Source organism: Micromys minutus (assembly GCF_963924665.1).
Source record: "Micromys minutus genome assembly, chromosome: 1".
Taxonomy (NCBI): Eukaryota; Metazoa; Chordata; class Mammalia; order Rodentia; family Muridae; genus Micromys; species Micromys minutus.
Window position 1 is genome coordinate 245,064,616 of NC_137969.1, and position 19,616 is coordinate 245,084,231.

The 19,616-nt window shown below is 47.8% G+C and overlaps 1 protein-coding gene across 2 annotated transcripts in view; it reads left to right on the top strand.

Annotated features, from left to right (window-relative positions):
* Positions 1–19,616, top strand: part of RIN3 (Ras and Rab interactor 3) — a 94,779-nt gene that overhangs the window by 45,895 nt on the left and 29,268 nt on the right. For both annotated transcript variants that reach the window (XM_080917309.1, XM_080917310.1), the window contains exon 4: positions 12,346–12,418. In XM_080917309.1, the coding sequence (XP_080773435.1) occupies positions 12,346–12,418 (73 nt within the window). The remainder of the gene's footprint in view (positions 1–12,345; positions 12,419–19,616) is intronic.

Here is a 19,616-nt window from a genome sequence, read left to right on the forward strand (position 1 = left end):
GAAGAGGTAACAAATCAAGGCTGCAAGGATGGAATTTGACTGGGTCATTAGCAGCTATTAAGGATTTGCTTTGTAGTGTTATGTAAAGGTTTTGAGCAGGAAAGCAGCCCAACAAGATGGATGCTTTAGAGCCCCTGGGCTGTGTGGCAGCCAGCAGGGACAGTGACCAACCACAATAGGAGAGATGGCTTGTGGAAAACCATCAGATGCAAAAGCTAAATGACTGCTTAGGAGTTAGGACTGGAGAGCTGAAAGGCAAGATGGCCATGAGAGGGGGAGCACTCTGAGTTGTTAGAAGGCAGACTCCAACAGATGAGAAGAGGAGCACTCAGGAGGAGTCAGTGCCTCATGAGATATCTGGGGCAGCAATGCATCTCCAGTGAACATGAAAATGGTGGCTGGAGGAGTTTGTTTGGTTCTGAAAGAACTGGACTTGGACATCTTGACAGAGGTATAGAAAGATGAAGAGCATAGGATCTTGGTGGTGAAAGGAAAATGACGACTGTGAAATGGATTAGCATCATTGTGGATCTGCCTGTGGGGAGTGCTTCTGGTCTGCCTGTGGGGAGTGCTCCTGGTCTGCCTGTGGGGAGTGCTCCTGGTCTGCCTGTGGGGAGTGCTCCTGGTCTTCCTGTGCCTGAGTGCCTGCCTTTAGGGACTTTGCAGCTTCAGAAAACCCATCTAAGGGACAGCGACTTGACTCAGCTGTTTCTGGATCAGAGGCTTCTACTCACCAAGCCTTTTTTTGAAGACAGCTATAGGGGATATTGGAGCTAATCCCTAGGGTCTCTTGGCTTCCTGTCTCAGGCATGGATGATCTTGTGGGCTACAGCAGGCAGTGCCTGGGAGAAATATATACCATTGGATGCATACATTAGAAGAGAATAAAGTCAGATTTCCTGTTCAGTGCTCCCACTTAAGTAGCTCTGGGAACCAAAATAGATCATGTGGCATGTGACCCTCACTCCCATTAGCCAGGACTGTTACACCTCCAAGGAATCTATAAGAACAGCCAAGAACATACCTAAGACCTGCAGACGTGTAACAGTGGCCTAAACACTGCTGTGCGTGTTCCCGTAGTATATAAGGCCTTAGCATTTACTGGTTCCTATGTGATGATTCGATGGGGTTTCTTGTCTTCCAGTCTGGCCAAGGAAGCAGAGCAAGCAATTACAAAATAATATGATCAGTTCTCTTGTAATCTAGTGAAAGAGATTCTCAACTTAGGGGTCAGATGACCTTTACACAGAGGTCACCTAAGACCATCAGAAAACACAGATATTTACATTACCGTTCATAACAGTGGCACAATTACAGATCTGAAATAGCAGCAAAAATAATTTTATGGTTGGGGGGGTCACAGCAATATGAGGTATTAAAGGTCACAGTATTAGGAAGGCTGAGAACTGCCAGCTATAGTCAAAGGTCCTAGAGAGGGACAGGTGTAAAGCTAGATCAGAGTCTGCTTCTAAGAGTCACTGGGGTACCTGAGTGGACGAGGGCAAGACTAGACAAAAGTAAACAATGTATTTGTGTATTGTAGTTCTCAGTACAACCCCGTGTGGAGGCTGACTTCCATGATTCTTCATGCCTGTCTTCCCTCATTTGGAAGAATGGTTTTCCTTGCTCTTTGTGGTGCAGCTGGCTCAGCTTTTATTACATTTATTGCCTTTGTCTTGGTCTTTACATTGTCAACATTTAGGGTATTTGCCCTAAAGGAATTTTCCTGGCTTGAATGTTCCTTTTAGTTAGTTCCCTGTCTTAGGTACCTACAAAGATTGAAGCCGCCAAGTGAAACTAAACCCCTGTCACTGTACCCTGGAATCTTAAGCCTTTAGCCACAGTCATTGGGGACTTATTACATGGCTTTTGGACCTCCAGTCTTCTGTCTTTAAAACCTCTGAAATAGTTGTTAGGATCTCTTCTTTGCAGCTGAAGTAAATGGTACCCAAGGATGTTACCTGGGATTCAGCTAACATGGGATGCATGCCTCTTTCACCTGGACCCAGTTGTTTCCAGTCATATCTCTATATCCTTCATTCAACAGACTCTTCAGGGGACAGATGAATGGCAGAGAGGGAAATGGAGAAGTCGATGGTCCAGTCATTAATACCTGCACAGTCAGGTCATTGTTTCCTCTTTGTGTTCCAGACACAGAACCAGAGCCAGGCAGAAAGGAAGCAGGTCAGGGCTATGTGGCCTCAGTGAGGAGGTCAATGGAGATGGGAATTCCAGGCATGACCCTGCCTCTGAAGGCTGAGCACAGGCAGTTTTGTCTCTGGGTTAAGGCCCTTGTAGTGCTAGAACCAATCGGAACCACTGGAGAGAATTGTCTGTGCCTCTTCCCAGCTAGGGACTAAGTATATAAAACCAGAAAATGCTCTACCTAGGATGGTTTTTCCTAGAAAGATAATTATGGCCATCCCCCTGCTGTTCCCATTTCCCATCTGAAAAGCCAGGATGTGAACAACCACCCCAGAGAACCCTTGGGGCCTTCACATGTATGTGAGATCTTGTAAACTAAAGCATGATATTTGTGTATGTGACAGACAGACAGACATGGTGGTTTGAGGTGGAATCTGAGCATGCTATGATAATGTCATAAATTCTTGGAGAAATCAGACAGTTGATGTGACTCGGCTATTCATGGCTAGCAGTTGGAGTTTTGAGGAACTTCCACACAGACATCTGAGGGGCTTCTCCTTAGCTTCAGCATCCTGAGGACCACAGCCTGTCATCTAGAAGTATGCTGTGGAAATATCACTTGCTTGTCTTTGAGAAAGATTAATGGCAGTGGCCATGAAAGAAAAAGCCAACAGGTAGACTTAGCTTTGAAGTTCAATGGCTACATACTTTATAGATAAATGGGGGCAGAAGTTTGTTCTCATTGCCTGTGACCTATGGGACCTCCCTATAGCAGAATTTTTGGGGAGACCCTTAGAGAAAGTTGTATTAGGTTTGTGTTGGATCCTCTGGGCCTCTGAGGACTTTAGTTTCCTACCTTAGGACATCAGCCGGATCCCAAACAGGATCCCAGGTTTGTAGAATGTGACTCATGGATCACTATAGGAGCCTCCCACTTCTAGGCCAGCCTGAAGCATCCCTATGCCTCTTTCTCCACTGAATTAAGGCACAAAAGGTACTTAGTGAGTTGTGGCTGGGTGCTGAGCCATGTTAAGCACAATGAGAGAAATGAAGGAGTACCATATAACAGCAGTCATGGATTAAGCATTTGGTATAAAATATTTCTTTCCTAGTTTTGATACAGGATTTCTCCACATGCTTAGCCTGACCTCAAACACACCATCTCCCTGCCTCAGACTCCCAAGTGCTAGGATTACAATTGCTCTGCTAATTTAATCTGTATATCAGTTTTAGAATCTAGCACCACACTGTGGCAGATTACGGGTGGAGTATATTGCCCCGCCCTTGAATCTACTTTAGCCTGTGACTTCTGTGGTCAACAGAATAAGCAGAAATGACTCTAGCCAGTTCCTCCTAGATTTTTGGAGAACTGGCAGCTTCTTTTTAAACTCTAAGAGCCAAGTCGCCTCCAACCTGAAGAGAAAAAAGTCAGGGATGACAGAAGGGAGAGAGGCCTGCGGGGGGTGGGGGGGGGGAGGTGAGGGCCTGGCTGAATGTGGCCTTCTAACTCTCCCTGAAAAAGATTTGAGGAAAAACAACCTAAATCCTGCAAACCAGACCAGGACCCAACTAATATCAGCCAGTGAAATTAGTTAATTAATTAATATTTTCAAGCCAATCAGTTCTGTCTCTTGTTCCACAGACGTAGACAAGAATCATAATCCCCCATTTTTCAGAGACCACAGCTGGTCAGAATCACACATTAGTGAGAGACCAAGTCAAGATTTGAACCACAGCAGTCTGGCTCTTGGCACCTGCTTCAATTCTTCGGCCAGTGAGTGGCTAAGCAAAGACACCCACTACTAAATCTGACAACCAAGTTCATCCCTAGGACTCGTTCACATGGTAAAGGAGAAAACTAGCTTCTGTAAGCAGTCCTCTGACCTCCTAGTGGACACTGTTGTCACATGCACTGCCCCTTGCTCCCTCCCCTGCATATAAATAAATATAATTTTTGAGGGGGAGGGGTTCAAGAAAGGGTTTCACTATGTAGCCTGGCTGTCCTAGAACTCACTCTGTAGACCAGGCTAGTCTAAAACTCAAGAGATCTGCCCGCTTCTGCCTCCTGAGTGCTGGGACTAAAGGTGTGCACCATCACTGCCTGGATATAAATCAAAATGATTTATAAAGCAAAAGTAAATGCTTCTGAGCTCCATGTGATGTTGTGTACCCATTATCCCAGCATTTGTGGGGAATGGAAGAGGGATCAGAGACAGGAAGATTATGAGTTTGAGGACAGCCTGAGCTACACAAGGAGACCCTGTCTCAAAAGGAGGAAGAGGAGGAGAGGAATAGATGCTTCTGCTTTCAGAAAACTCCTATCTATGAAAGGTCACTCACTTGCTATGCTTAGAGGTTTACATACCTTGGTTTATTTGTTTATTCAGTTTAAGTACAGTAGCTTGCTCAACAAACGCTTGGATGACTAAACTAGAGAATGTTAGGATTTGTGCTGCCCTAAGAAGAACTGCCAGCCTTCAACACTGGTGATGGATGGCCAGGGGGGTAGACAGAGAGAAATGTCCTGTTTGGATGAGAGAGGAGGTGTATATAAAGTGGCAGGACAGCTTGTGCAGAGTACCAGGGTACGGAGTGTGTGCAGGGGAATGTGGGCTCAGAGAAGGAAGGGGCAAGCAGAGAACCCAAAGCTTGCACACAAGCCTTGAGTGAGACTCAGCCTTTGTCCCAAGGCCTCCAGAGCCCAATGAAGGACACATGGGCGGGGACATCATCTGATGTGCTTTTTTACAGAGAAGTCGTATGTCTTCCAGAGTGGGGATGAGAGGTAAAGGCTGGCAAATGTTGGGGACAGCATGGTGGGCCTCAGGAGAAGGAACATGTCCCAGAGATATTTAAGATGACTAGCCTGCCAAAAGAAAAGGGACACAGTAAGGGTCATGGCTAATGGTGCTATCTGGTATGCAGTAGGTGCTTAGCAATTAATAAGACTGAGTTAGGAGCCCATGCCTGCATCATTATGGGGAGGGCGGGGCTCTGCTCTAGCATTGCTAGCCCTGACACAAAACCTGTGGACATTAAAATGATGCATGTAAACTGACCCATAATTGGACAAGGGAATAGCACACTCCACCCCAACACCCGACCTCAACCCGGAGTGCATACCTCCAATAGCATTGTTCTCCAACTGCAGATTTCTGACTGAGCCAAGGCTCAGCCTCCCTGGGATGACAAAGACAGCTCAGAGGAAAGTGAATGTCTCTAGACTCCTGCTAAGTGCTTCCGGGTGCACACACCAGGCCCTAGCAGGTCCCCCCTTGCTGTGTGAGACTGCCTAGGCAGGGCATGATATTGTCAGCATTCCTGACCTCTGATCAGTAAGTGCCAGTAGCGCCATCTCCTAAGGCGTGACAATATATGCATGGCCAATTCTGGGAGAGCAGTTTGTTCTCAGGTGAGAGAACCGTGGCTTCATTCAGTGCGGTGGCTCCCGCACTTTGAAATGTGCCTGAGATGAAGCACGCCCCCCAGATCTTTCACACTTAGCACAGGAAAGCAAAGCAACATGTCTACTCGGTGATGTCTCCGTACGTTAAGATGCAGTTTTTGCACGTCCTTGTAAAATCCTGAGGTTGAAGCAGTGCTCTCTGACTATCCATGGTGAGTCCTTCATAATAGTTGGAGCTGACCTCCCTAGCAGGGTGGTGCCCAGGACACCTCCCTCCACACTGTTCCTTCTCTCATGTGGTGGGCAGTCACAAGCCTCCCTTGGTTGATTGGTTCAGTGTAGCAGGGAGATGTCTCTCTCTTTATTTAGTGTTCCCTGATACGTGGCAATTTTGCAAATGTGTCCAATGCCCCCTTCTGTTTTGGCATCTGAACCTATAAATAGTTCCCAGATGAAGTCCCGTCTAGATCGTGACAGTTTCTCCCGTGTTCCTTTTCAGACTCGTGAAGCCTCTTGTTTGCACTTTCTCAATAGGATGGAACAGCTTCCAAAAACAGGAGCCTTTTATTTAAACAAGAACAGCTTGAGATCAGTGCAGCTCCCCCTGTGGGGTTCAGACATGGTCTTTCACAAATGCAAATCTGGGAGAACCCCCAAAGGATCCTATAGCTGGGACTACGGAAAGAAATGAGGCTTGTGCCCAGGCTAATGAGTTGGACCTCTTGCACCGATGTGATGGCATCCTGTCCTAGAGAACAAGATGTGAGCAGTGCCTAACCCAGAGAGGAGATGGCACTCTTCCCAGGAAGGCATCCCCCTGGTGCCTCCCAATAACAAGGGAGGAGATTGGCCTGTGCCATCACCAGGCAAGAATCAATGCTGATTTCCAGTGGGAACTCTGGTGCATCCTCCCTGTCCTCTCTGCTCCGTGCTGCTGCTGGTCCTGACCTGTAAGGGCCTAGTGATGACCTGACCACACCCCTGGGCCACCTACTAAACCTTCCTAGTTTCCGGGCTGAGGTATTTGGACGGAACTTTGTTTAGAGCTCTGTCCGTGTCTCCTTGTACCTGTCCCATTAGGTTCCAGCTTCGGTGCCCCAGGGCAAGGCTCATTCTGTCCCAACAATGCTTGGCATCCTGCTTGGGTGCTGGTTGGTGGAGAATTTGGGGCTGAGGAAGATGATCTAATTAATACAAGCCAAGGAGACAGCCTGCGAGATGAGGCTTGGACTGATTGGCAGGAGCACAGTAAAGGGGGCTCTAGACTCAGCCAGACTCTAGAGGTAGAGGCATCCCCAGCTTATCCTTACTAGCCAGGCAGAAAGGGCCGTCTCTCTGGTACACTTTGAGCAGCACCTTTCCCAGCTGCCGGAGCCTCACCCTGACAGCCCTCCACACCCAGGTTATCTGGCTGTTCACTCGGTCTCCGTAGCATGCCACCCTGGCCGTACTGACTCTCACGATACCTCACCTGCACTCTGAAAGTGAGCCTCAGAAAGGCGTTGCCTCGGTCAGACTGGGTTGGTGCTGTACAGCCTTGACCTACAGTGGTAAATAGCCTTCCTTCCCCAGAGGACACGGGATCGTCTCTGGGTGGAGCTGGGGATGGTCAGTCCCTCCCTTATCCTGCTTCTGTGAGGCTGGCAGCTCTGGTCAGGAAGCACTCCTTCAGCAGGTTCTCAGGTGAGATAGAACTGCACCACACAGTCTCAGTGGCAAGGGAAAGTTCATACTCTGGGGCCCCAGGGCTCAGAGTTGATATTCTCCTCCCCTAGACCCCTGTCACACACACGCTTGAACACACACACACACACACACACACACACACACCCTGCCATCTCTGAGAACAGAGCAGCTTTTGTGGGTTTTACACCAAAAAAAACTGAGCTCTGGCTGGGTCTGCAGAGAGAGATAGGTAGTCCATTCTCTATGGCAGCCACACACATGCTCACACACTTCACACATACACACCTCACACACACAAAGGACAAGTGTAGTCCTCCAAATGGGGAAGGAGCCTACGGGAGACCCTATAGCTGGGATGGTCCCTGGAAGAAGGGATGCTTCCCTTTGCTGTGGGGAGCGCTGCAGACTTTACTCTCTCCCTAGTCTCCAGCCTCTTGTCACCGTTACTTTCTGTCCTTGGTGTCTGCCAAAGTAGTGCCCTTTGGGGATGGGGTGTCAAAATGTAACAGTAGATGTTCCAACCCTCTCTGGGTGACAGGGAAATTCAGAGATGAGGACATTGGTAAAAAGAGATCCTGGGCCCACCCAAAGTTCTCCCCAGACAGCTGTCCCCAGCCAGCTGTCCCCAGCCAGCTGTCCCCAGCCAGCTGTCCCCAGCCAGCTGTCCCCAGCCAGCTGTCCCCAGCCAGCTGTCCCCAGCCAGGTGTCACAGGGTCTTTTTCTTCTCCAAGCCTACAAGGCATGAATCTGACAAAAGGCTTGTATCTTAGCCTTTACTTTCAAAACTCAACATCAAAAATGAATAACCCACTGGACATAGAGAAATGGCTCTGCAGTTAAAGTGTACTGCCTGCTCTTCCAAAGGACCAAGTTCGAATCCAGCATCCTCATGGCAGCTCGCAATTCTCTTTAACTGCAGTTCCAAGAGATCTGATGCCCCCCCATCTGGTCTCCAAAGGTATCACATGCTCCTGGTACATAGACACACATACGTGCAAGCAAAAAAAAAAAAAAAAAAACAACAACAACAACAACAAAAACAGACCCATAAACACAAAAATAAAGGAAAAAATTGTATATTTATTTATTTATTGGATACAGGGTTTCTCTGTGTGTTTCTGGCTGTCTTGGAATTCACTCTCCAGACTAGGCTGGCCTCAGACTCAGATCTGCGTGCCTCTGTGTGAATAGCTGTATCTACACCACCATCAGGCCAACTCTACTTTGTCACTCTATAAACACATGTCCTGCAAAAGGCAGAAACTACTTATGCCTGCTTTCTTGGGCATAGTAACTCCAGCACCGAGCACAGTGCTTGGCACAGTACCACCAGACCCTGGCATAAAGGGTGCCACTGTGAACACCTTTGTGTTCAGGCTTGCACAGACATAGTAGCGCACTTCTTGGTAATTCTGAAGGTTATAGAAAGTGCCAAACTATTTCCCACCGTCACATCACTTTGTTCCCCTCTGCCATGGGTGATGGTTCCAATCTCTGCCTCTCCTTTTTAATGCTTGCTGTCTGACTTTTTGATGGCAGCCATCCCAGAGAGCACAAACTGTATCCTGTTTTCCATGTGTTTAATGACTGTGGGGCCTGTATACTTTTTTTCTTTTTATAAAAAAATGTTTATTCAGATACTTTGCTCATTTTTTTATTTTAATTTTTTTAAAGACGGGGTTTCTCTGAATGGCTGCCCTGGAACTCACTCTACGGACCAGGCTGTCCTGGAACTCAGAGACCCACCTGCCTCTGCCTCCTGAGTGCTGGGATGAAAGGCGTGTGCCACCACCACCTGGCTCTTCTGCCTTTTTTTTTTTTAATGGGTTGTTCATTTAGATTTTTTCCTGTATTTTTTGCTGGGCATACCTTTGATCCCAGCACTCAGAAGGCATAATAACTGTTAGGTTGCCATGGGATAGAACCAGTAACAGTGTTCTGTCTACTGTTGATATTGTAAAAGCCAGGAGCTGGGCTGGTGCACCTCTACCCCCACCCTCCCCCAGTCATCCAGCAAACTGGCTCCTGCTGGCAGGCTCTAGAGTATCAACCCGTGAGGTGAGACCTCTAGAACGTTCCATACTAAGGCTCTCACTGAGGGGCTCTGGAGAAGAGAGATGTTGTGACATTAAGTATGACCGGTGGTCTAGTGTCTTGGCCAGGAGGGACAGGCTCTGTGCCACAGGATATTGCCAGGTGTAGAAGTGGGTGCTGGGTGTCCCCAAGGGACATGTAAAGGCAATGTGAGGTTAAAGGTGTCATGGCCTCCTGGCAGTGCTGGGGTCTGGGCATTGGTCAGCTTTGGGAAGTACCTGAGGATATACCAGATAAACTACTTTAGGAGAAATCTCTGTCAAATCAGGCTTCTGGAAACCATGCTTGGGGCTGGAGAAATGGCTGCTCTTCCAGAGGACCCAGGTTCAATTCTCAGCACCCACATGGCAGCTCACAACTGTCTGTAAATCCAGTTTCGGGGGATCTAATGCCCTCTTCTGGTTTCCACAGGCACCAGGCATTCATGTGGTTCATAGACATACTTGCAGGCAAAGTACCCATACATATAGAAATAAAATAAAATACTTTTAGCTAAAAAAGTCATTCTTACTCATTACAAAAACCTCAGCAAAACGGTGCAGGAAAACTGAGTCTACTCTAGTGAACCTTCCCCGTCTCTTTTATGTAACAACCTTTTTTTAAACTTTATTCAGACATGTTTATTCACTGTGTTTGGGTATCGTATGATTGGCCCATTTAAAGCATATAATTCAGTGGCATTGATGTATTCAGAGTTGAACAACCATTACCACCATTTAAGAATGTTTCACCGCATCTAGAAGAAACCTCATGTTGCCTAACAATGTAACCATGCATGGTGCCACTGAACTCTACTAAACAGGCCTTAATGGTTTGGCACAGAACCCCTCATTCCAGTCTCCCCAACTCTACCACCTCACCCCCATCCCAGCTCACACGTCATCCTAAGCAACCAGCCATCCTCTCTCAGACAGGATCTGCTCGCCATTACCACACCGGAAGGACCATCCTACCCTGTTCTTTGTGGACCCTGGCTATGTGCCTGGCCCAGCTGTGTGCTGGACACATAGGCAGGAAAGAAGATGCCCTGATTTCTGCTGGTCCCCAGCCTCTGGTACTGGCCAAGCCTCCCATAGCTCTGCCTGTGTGTGGTCCTGCTGAGGGAAGGATGAGAATGAGGACACAAAACCAGGAATAGAGGATAGATTGAGGGCTGAGAGGCCTGCAGGCTCGAAGGGCAGAGACAGCGAGTAGGGATGAGGGAGAAGGGTCTCCCCCCCCCCCCATCAGCATATGGCTTCCTTGCAGAAGCTGCACATACTATCTTGTGTAACCATGGAATCCTCCCACTACCAACAGCCTCTCTGGTTGTCTTACCTGCTAAAACTGCCATTTGGGGCCATTACCATTATTTTGAAGATCCCTGTGCTATCAGAAGCAGCTCCCAAGAACTGCTTTATTTCAGGCTTAAAAGGTGGTATGTTCTTTCCTTCCTGTTTCAACAAAGGATACAAACTGGATGACTTTCAGTAACAGAAACTTACTCTCTTATGGTTCTGGGGGACAGACACCTTAAACAAGGGCGTGGGTGGGGTTAGTTATTCCTGAGGACTCGGACCCAAGTGTGTACCTGGTCTCCCAGCCCTAGGCTCCGCCTCTGTCTTCACGTGGCCATTCCTTCTCTGTGCCTTGGTGTTCTGTCTACTCACAAAGCCTTCTCATAAGAAGGGCACCAAACATGGCAAAGATTTCCAAATAAGTCTACATGCCATGTTCTAGACATTGGGACTTTAATACATCTTTGTGGGGTCCGTGGCTCAGTCCTGAAAAATAGGTACACTTGTAACCCTGGTTCACAGCTATAGAAACTGAGGCACAGATAGGTTGTGTGCAACACCCCCATAAACACATGCTCTTGCCACCGTGATTTGATGCCCAGACACAAGCCCCCAGGCAGGTGCAGTATCGATACAGGCCCTGGAACAAATGGCTTCTCTCTTACTGACTTCCATGTTCTACAACCCCAGCAGGTTGTGGTTCAGGGTACCCCACACAGGCTTCCTCAGGTTCAGGGTACCCCCTTTGATCTCTAGGGAGAAGACCCAGGAGCATATTTTGGAAACAATAGACAAGAGAGCCTCAAGATCGCCAGATGGAACCGCAGGGACACCCCCAAAGGGGGGAAATATCAGGAACAGGATTTTTTTTTAAATCTCTTTATAAATATTTACATCTCACAAAACAGGAAGCAGCGACCTATTTGTCACAAATAGATAAATATTAATTTCTAAGAGGGCCTGAGCTGTCAGGAACAGAGCTTGGGTTACAGGGAGAGGGGGAAGCAGTTGGTATATGTATTGTCTGTTGATCTGTGTGGCTCTCTGCTCTGCTTCCCCAACCTCCAGGCCTGTGCAAAACTGGCCTAGGCTTCACAAACTAAGTAGCAGGCTGGCATCACCTAGATGACTCTATGTTTAGGTTGAAAAGGCTGTTCCCTTGTAGGGTGGGAGAAACTGAGGCACTAAGAGGGAAAGGGGTGTGTATCAGTTCCAGGGTCAAGGCCAGGTTTGGAAGCCCTCTTGTTCCTGCTTCACGTGGGAAAGATACAAGAACAACTCCGTTCACATGTTGTTCAGCACACTGAGGCCCAGAAAGCCCAGTGTAGACTCCTTAGTTCAGGGAGCAAAAAAAAAAAAAAAAAAGGTAAGCATGTGACCATGGGCCTGATTTAGGCATCATGGAAGCCAGTGCCTACTGAAACTATCAGTATCAGCTGGCTATACATCTGTCATCATCCTTTTAGAATCCTACTCACCAAAAATGATGAATGTGTGAATGTGTATTAGTTGAAATCAGCCACAGCAATCATAACCCCTGAACTCTCAGTACATCCACACTGTGAGCTCAGTTTCTCACTGTAGTTGGCAGCTGATACATACTGGGGTCCTATGGGAGGTGCCAGGACCCATAGAGAGCATGACCAACATGTACCACTTCCAGATCTAGGAGAGCAGCCAGCCCCTCCCCCTTGTCATTGAGCAATACTTACTAGGGCCTTTCTTGTCTCTCCCCAGTATTGTACCTGGAGGGCTCAGTACTTGTGTTTGAGGACATCTTCAGACTGATTGCGTTCTACTGTGTCAGTCGGTGAGTAGCCTGGCCCCAGAGACTGGGTGGGGAGGAATTCCTATCTTGTCTTAATAGAAGCCCATTTGTTGCAATAGACCCATCTGGTTGCAACAGACATCTATGCAACTTTGGGTGTGTTTGTGGCATGGGAGAAGACAGAGTAAAGAAAGAGGGGATGCAGTGAGAGGGGACAGTCCCTTGTCTTTGCTCTGGTAACCACAAGTAGAGAGATCAGCTCTGACGTTTCCTCTTCTCTTCTGGTAAGGACTTCTCTGCCAGGCATCTGTCCCTCAGGCTCCCTGCCAGTCTTTCCATTTCTTACCAGCACCAGGAACAGCTTAGGACCCTACAGACCAACTTGTGCCAGGGACTACAGAAGTAGCTTCCTGTAGGGGCAGCAAGAAGGCCTAATGCCCCTCGGTGGGTGGCAACCTGGGATTCTTCAGATGGGAAGGCCACCATAAGTTCTGCTCCATTCACTTGGAACTGGTTTTCAGTCAACACAATTTTAAAAATACATTTGGTGCCATAAACCAACAGCTGAAATTGCAGGGCCTGAACAAAAGCTGATTGGATGTTTGGTAAGATGTGGTCCTTGACCCCAGGCTACCTCTGCTGAAATACATGCTCCACTCATGATACCCCTTCCCACCCTCCAGACCAGCAGAGCAACACTGACCATTACAGCTGATACTCATTTCTGCCATTGCCTGGAGAAGGCTCTCTCCAACATTCAGCGAGGCTCTAAGGGATTTTTATACCCACTACATTTTACTTTGTTTGAGACAGGGTTTTTCTATGTAGCCCTGGCTGTCATGGAACTTGCCCTGTAGACCAGAATGACCTCAAACTCATAGAAACCTCTGTGCTGGGATTAAAGGCACGTACCCTCACTGCTCAGCCCTACCCACTGTGACCTTTTAAAGAATTTTTTGTATGTGTCTTAACGTTTGCCTGCATGTAGTATGTATTTATGTATATTCACTGTGTACATGAAGTGCCCAAGAAGGCCAGAATCAGGATCAGATCCCCTGCACCTAGAGTCACAAACAGTTGTGAGCCACTATGTAAGTGCTGGGAACCAATCTCTGAATGTCCTCTCCAAGGGCAGCAGGTGCTTGTACCATTGAGCCTTCTCTCCTGCTCCCTTCAGATTATCTTTTAAAACCTTGCCAGCATCCTCACAAGGATTATTCCTGCTGTCCTCCATTACACAGAAGAGGAAGAGGAGACTGGTAATCTGCAGAGTGAAGTTCAATCTAGAGAAAGCTGTACCACCAGTGCACCCTGAAGTAATTCTGTGCATTGGCTTGGCTGGCTAGATTCATAGGGAAAAAAAATTGAAGTGGCCCCAGAGACCCTTGCTTTACAACACACCAGACTGTAGGAGAATGGGCCCTTCTTCCTTCCAGTTTACCTTCGTTGGAGGAGCTCTGTCCAGTATTTGGCAAGTGTGGGTGCAGCGAATGAATCAAGAGAAGGATGGATACATGCATACATGGATGGATGGATGGATGGATGGATGGATGAAAAGATGAATAGAAAGATAGATGGATGGATGGATGGTTGGATGGATGGATGGAGATGAATGGATGGATGAATGAATAGAAGGATGGATGGATAGAAAAATAAAAAGATGGATGGATGGATGGAAAGATATATGGACAAAGGGATGGATAAAAAGATGGATGGATAGATAGAAAGATAAAAAGATGGATGATTGATGGATTGAAAGATAGATGGATAGAAGGATGGATAGAAAGATGGATGGATGAGTAGGATGGATAAAGGAATGGATGGATGCATTATGGATGGTGAGTCCAGATATTAAGCTAAATATTTAATACCTCAGAGCCTCAACCTCCTCTTTTATAAAAGGGAGTCCTCATAGTAAATGCTTTGATGCTGGAGGAGGGGTGAGTTAATGCCCATGAAGGAGACAGAATGCACTACCTGGGACTCCATGGGCTTTCTCATTCCATTTCTGCCACTCGGACTGTAGGAGAGTTTTATGGGTATCAACTTGGTGTCCAGAGAGATCAGGAACCACAGTCACTAAGCTTTACCCATTACTTCCCAGCCTTTCCTCCCCTGGTTGCTATTTCTCCACACTCTAGCAAAGCTTGTACCTGTTGTCCTGTCTTATACTCCAGGGCTCTCTGAAGGAGATCCTGAGACAGAGACAGGCCTGACCATGTTCTGGGGAAGGTGTACCAGGCCAAAAGGCCTGAATGCTGAGGAAACAGAGGTCCAGGCCTGGAGTTAGAGGCCTATCACCTGGCAGCTATGTGACTCCCAGTCAGTCATCTGACCTCTCCTGGCCCCCTTGCCTCCCTGTCAGGAACATTAAATTAACCAAGAACACTTAGGTATGAGAGTCTGCAGCTTTTAAATTCTAAGATATTCCAGGGGATGTGCTGGTGAGCACTTGTCCATTCTAGACTTTTGTTAAAGCTGTGTGCCCGTCCCCACACGAAACCCAAGCCCACAAAGAGTGCTTCCCATTGGACACCCAAGCAGGTCCCTGTGAGCTGGTGGCTGCTCATGGGGACATTCTCGGAATTAAGACCTCACCAGAGCAGGATCAACCTTCTCACTACTAATGCCTGATAAACCAGGAGGTCCTTCTCAGACATGGGTCCAGTATGCCGGGATCACAGGTGCCAGCCTTCAAAAACAACCCCAGTTCTTTTAAAAGCTTTCCAGCTTTGGCAGTGCCCAGTAATGAATGTGCAGACCCGGGAGAGTGACAGCTGCCTGGGCGTCTGTTTGCTCCGGGTGCCTACTCTATCGTGGGTGCTTCTAACCTCTTCATGGCCACACATCACAAAGCTGGCAGTGCCTATGCCCAGGGCTGTCCTGAAGATTTCTGATTGGGCCTGAACAGAGTAACCAGTACAGAGTGACACTCATGAAGCCATTGTATGTGTTCTTGGTGACATTAGCGAGGAGAAAACTGAGGCCTGGGTGTGACTGTCCTCAAAGGGCATAGTCAAGTTCTGAAGCCCGGTTTAAACCCTGGCATTGCATCAGGCCCATGGTGAAAATGACCCATCTGTTGTTTCCCTTGTGTCTGTGCCCTCTGTATATGGAGCCTGAAGACCCTCCTTAAGAAGATATGGGAGGCCTGCCAAGGAGGGTAGGGAGAACGTTCTCGGCAGAGGAAGTGGGGTAGGCAAAGGCACAGCCATTAGGAAGTCACAGGTAGCTTCCGGAGTCGCTCCGTGGAGAGGACAAGGCAAAGCTATGCCTGGAGATGCAGGGACTTCCTCCCATAGCTGCTATGAGCCATGCTGTAGCCCATAGTTAGACAGCCCCAGACAGAGTAATATGGTGGCTGCAGGATGTGGGCTTGAAGGAAGAGCAAAGAGCAGCCAAGGTCTGTTGAAGTTATTTGGAGTCATGAAAATATGTCACCCGAAAGGGAGAGGCAAGCCACTGAAGAAAGGGGGTATGGCTGCAGAGACGGGAGACACTAGGGCTGCCCTCCTGGGTGGAAGGATACTTAGTCCCATTACTTCTTGAACATATCCATGGTGCCAGGCTCCCCTTCAATCCCTACCAGCATCGTGGGGTCTGAGCCTCAACATCACCCTGGTATGGAGTAATGACCTTAAGTGAATGCTGTTACCCGAATAAGGAAGGAAGGAGCTCTGTGGGCCTGTCCTCCCACACATATGCCCCACACTGTGGTTAAGCTACTCCCCTCCTCAGGGAGTGGCTCACTGGTCACTCCCATCTCTGAAGATAGATATCACCACAGTGCTTGTGACACTCAGTTCTACATCGGTGGCTCCAAGTGCTGCTGGCCCAGCTCTTTTGGCTGGCATTGGAAGTAGGGGATCCCATGGGAGTCGCTGAGCCCCGAAGCCTACAGAATCTGACTTCAAAACCAGGTAACTAGCATTGCAACCAAACTGAACAATCAAATGCTTGATGTCCAGAGAATTAGAGAACCGGATGGTGGCGTTAGAAAACCCCTCATAGGGGAATAGAAAATCAATTAGTGACTTTGTAAGAAAGCAAGCAGTGCCAAATCCTTACAGAATGTGTCCCATGCAGGTGGAGTAAGTCTTCTGTTAATGAGTTTGTGTGAGCTTGTGTGTGTGTGTGTGTGTGTGTGTGTGTGTGTGTGTGTGTGTGTTGCTTTGTTTCCTAAATAGCCCTGGACAAAAGTAAAAAGCTTTAACTAGAAGAGGGGCCTCCAGAATAGCTTCCCAGAGGTGTAAGCTGGTCCTTCAAAGTGAGGGATAGTTGCTAAAACATCTACTCTGAAGATCCCAACTTCAAAATCTCTATCTGGGGTTTAATGTTCATAAGGAAATAGTTATGCATGTATATATACAGAGAGTCTGTAGGTTTAATTAATTCACTGTTTGGTCGCCTTTGTTTTTTAGGGGGAGCTATGAATCCCACCCACAGGATCCAAGCCTGTGTTTATTAAGATCTATTTGAGAACTGTTTTAAAATGCATATTCTGTAGCTGCAGAGGGTGTCGTTCATTAGTAGGGCACTTGCCTAATATCTTAAGGCCATGAGTCAATTCCTTACACAATGCATGCATGTACGCATGCACACGCGCGTGTGCACACCACACACACACACACACATAAACACGCACACACATGCTAATGTGGGTTCTCCTAGGCCCAGTGCTGTTAGCCCTTAGGCTTAGATCCTGCCTTTTTAGCCTCTTCCCAGAAGTTCTGAAGTTCAGATCAAGGAAGTTCACAGAGTCCAGATAGACACTCAAAACATGGTAGAGTCCCTCAAAAGGGTCCAGTGCCCCTTTGGGTTTTGGTTATTGGAGGTGCACAGGCAGATGCCCACTGCCCTAGCACCCCACCTGAGGGCATGGCCCTTAGTGTCCCCCAGTGTTACCCCTAGGCCCAGGGTCTTCACACTTGGGTGGGCCTACCTAGGGCTGTTTTTGACTGCCTGCCTTCTCCACCTTCACAGTGTGCTAAGACTTCTTTAGTTACCAAAGCACAAACTGGACAATTTGCATGTCATTGACACTGACAGAGGCAGGCCACCACTAAGTTCACCAGAGTGGGCCGCTCAGCTGTTATACTAAGATTGGAAGGACAAAATGTGCTGTAAGCTGGGACACTGTCATATCTTGAAGTATTCAATTCTGTGGTCTGGTATGCTCACTAGGAATCTACCTCCTACCCCACCCCCACCCCCACCCCAAAAAAAAAACTAGTAAAGGGAAGACTCACCAGGAACCGAATGTCTCTACAGTGTCGTTGGAGCCAGTGCAGTATGCAAATAGTTTTATATCACCCAATCTGTTTATACACTGGCATTTACAAGTTGGTTTCTGAGCCTCAGGCTGCTTAATTCTAAAATGGGTCTAAGAAAAGTACTTCCTTCCTTGAGCGCATTTGAGGAAGAGCTCGTGGAAAGTGCTAAGCCAGAACCCAGTGAAGCATAAGCTGTGTGCTAGGATAAAGAAGCGACCAGGGTAAATGTCCATCCAAAGAAGAAAGCACAAAGTCTTCCCATGCAGTTCTTGGGGGCACATTTAATTTTAACCACCTGGACAACGTTTAACTCTGTCGCAGCAAATATGGTTTTGTATCTTCTTTCCGTTAATTTATTTATTCACTTTACATCCCAATCCCAGCCATCCCCCACCAAAAAAGAAAAGGGGGGGGAAGAATGTTAGGAACTAAGTCCCCACCCACACCCCAGCTTACCCTCAACCACTCAGAATCAGTAGCATGTCTTTACCAACTGCCAAATATGACACACACACCCTTTAAAGGGACCCCCACATTACGGGCTGTCTCTAGCTCTCCTGTCCTCGCTCTGAGGCAGCCTTCCGCTGCCCCCTCCCCCATAAATCTCTTGCATTAAAACAACAACAGCAGACTCTAGGGTTGAAAGGTAGCTCAAAGGTAGATCATGTGACTACCATGTGTAAGTCTCATTCCCACGCTTACCTCAGTCTCGGCCCCTCACCTCCAAGTCTAACATCTCTACTACATTTATTGGTCTGTCTTTCTGGACACGCATACCATGGCGTACGTATGGCGATCAGAGGACAGTTTATGGGATTCAACTCTCTCCTTCCACCATGTGGGTCCCAGGGATCTATCCTTGGCTGCAAAGCACCTTATCTGCTGAGCTATTTTGCCAACCAGCCAAAGTCTAACATTTTTAAAAAGTAAAGACAACAGCAGTGTCCATATCTCAGGCAAGTTATGAGGACCAGGTAGGAAACCAGAGGTAAATTAAATAGCAAGTGATGTGCGATCTTGGATAAAGGTATTTTCTTAGCTGGGTGGTCTTGGGTAGGTCTCTCTATCTCTCTGAACCCCACCCCCACCTCACCAAGCTGGAATGCTCGCCCACCTCTCTGGTTCCTATTCTTCAACAATGTTATATGACATTGTTCAGTCAGCTCCCCAGTCCTGGATGGAAGCTGTCTGCCCCTCCCCCCCAGGAGGGACGGGGTGGGGAACTGGATGATGGGAGGGAAGAGAGGCCAATGGTGTGGCTTGGAAGAGAGTGTGTAATCTCAGCAGATACAAGCAGAGGGGGCAGGACCAGGGAACATTTCATACAGACCAGTGAGTGTATTGAGGCAGGAGGCAAGTGGTAAAAACTTTTGAAACATTTGCTAGAGAGGCGGAGCAGGGCCCAGGCTGCCTCCTGTGTGTTGGGGTTTGGGGCTAGTCCCACCTCAGCATCATAAGGAAGTCAGCAAAGTGTCAGCATTGGATTACTGGCAGGGCGAAGGCTGAGCAGCCTTGACTGGTCTCTGTAATAGGCACTTTTCTGGGAACAGGAACCATCCAAAGCCACACCAACAAACAAGAGTCACCCAGGTAAACTGAGGTAATGGGAGATGAATGTTGCCAACCTTTGAAACTGGAGACTTGGGTAAAGATAGTGAGGAGGTCCTAAGAGAGCTGAGCAGATGACATCAGAAGAATTCAGGTCCATAGGCCAGTCACATGATAATGATTGAAGATGATGCAGTGCCACCCCATCTAACTAAGAAAGCCAAATGCCGCCCCCCCAGATCTTACAAAAGACCCCTAAGTGTAACACAGCTACCCCTTAATAGTGCTTTCTTCCCCCATGAAAAATATTCCCGGAAAGGGGGGAGGTGGCATTAACAGGTCACTGTGGGTATTTACAGCACGCCACAGGGTTTCCAAGACTTGAGACATTACCCCTCCTGGAATCTGAACACCCTTAA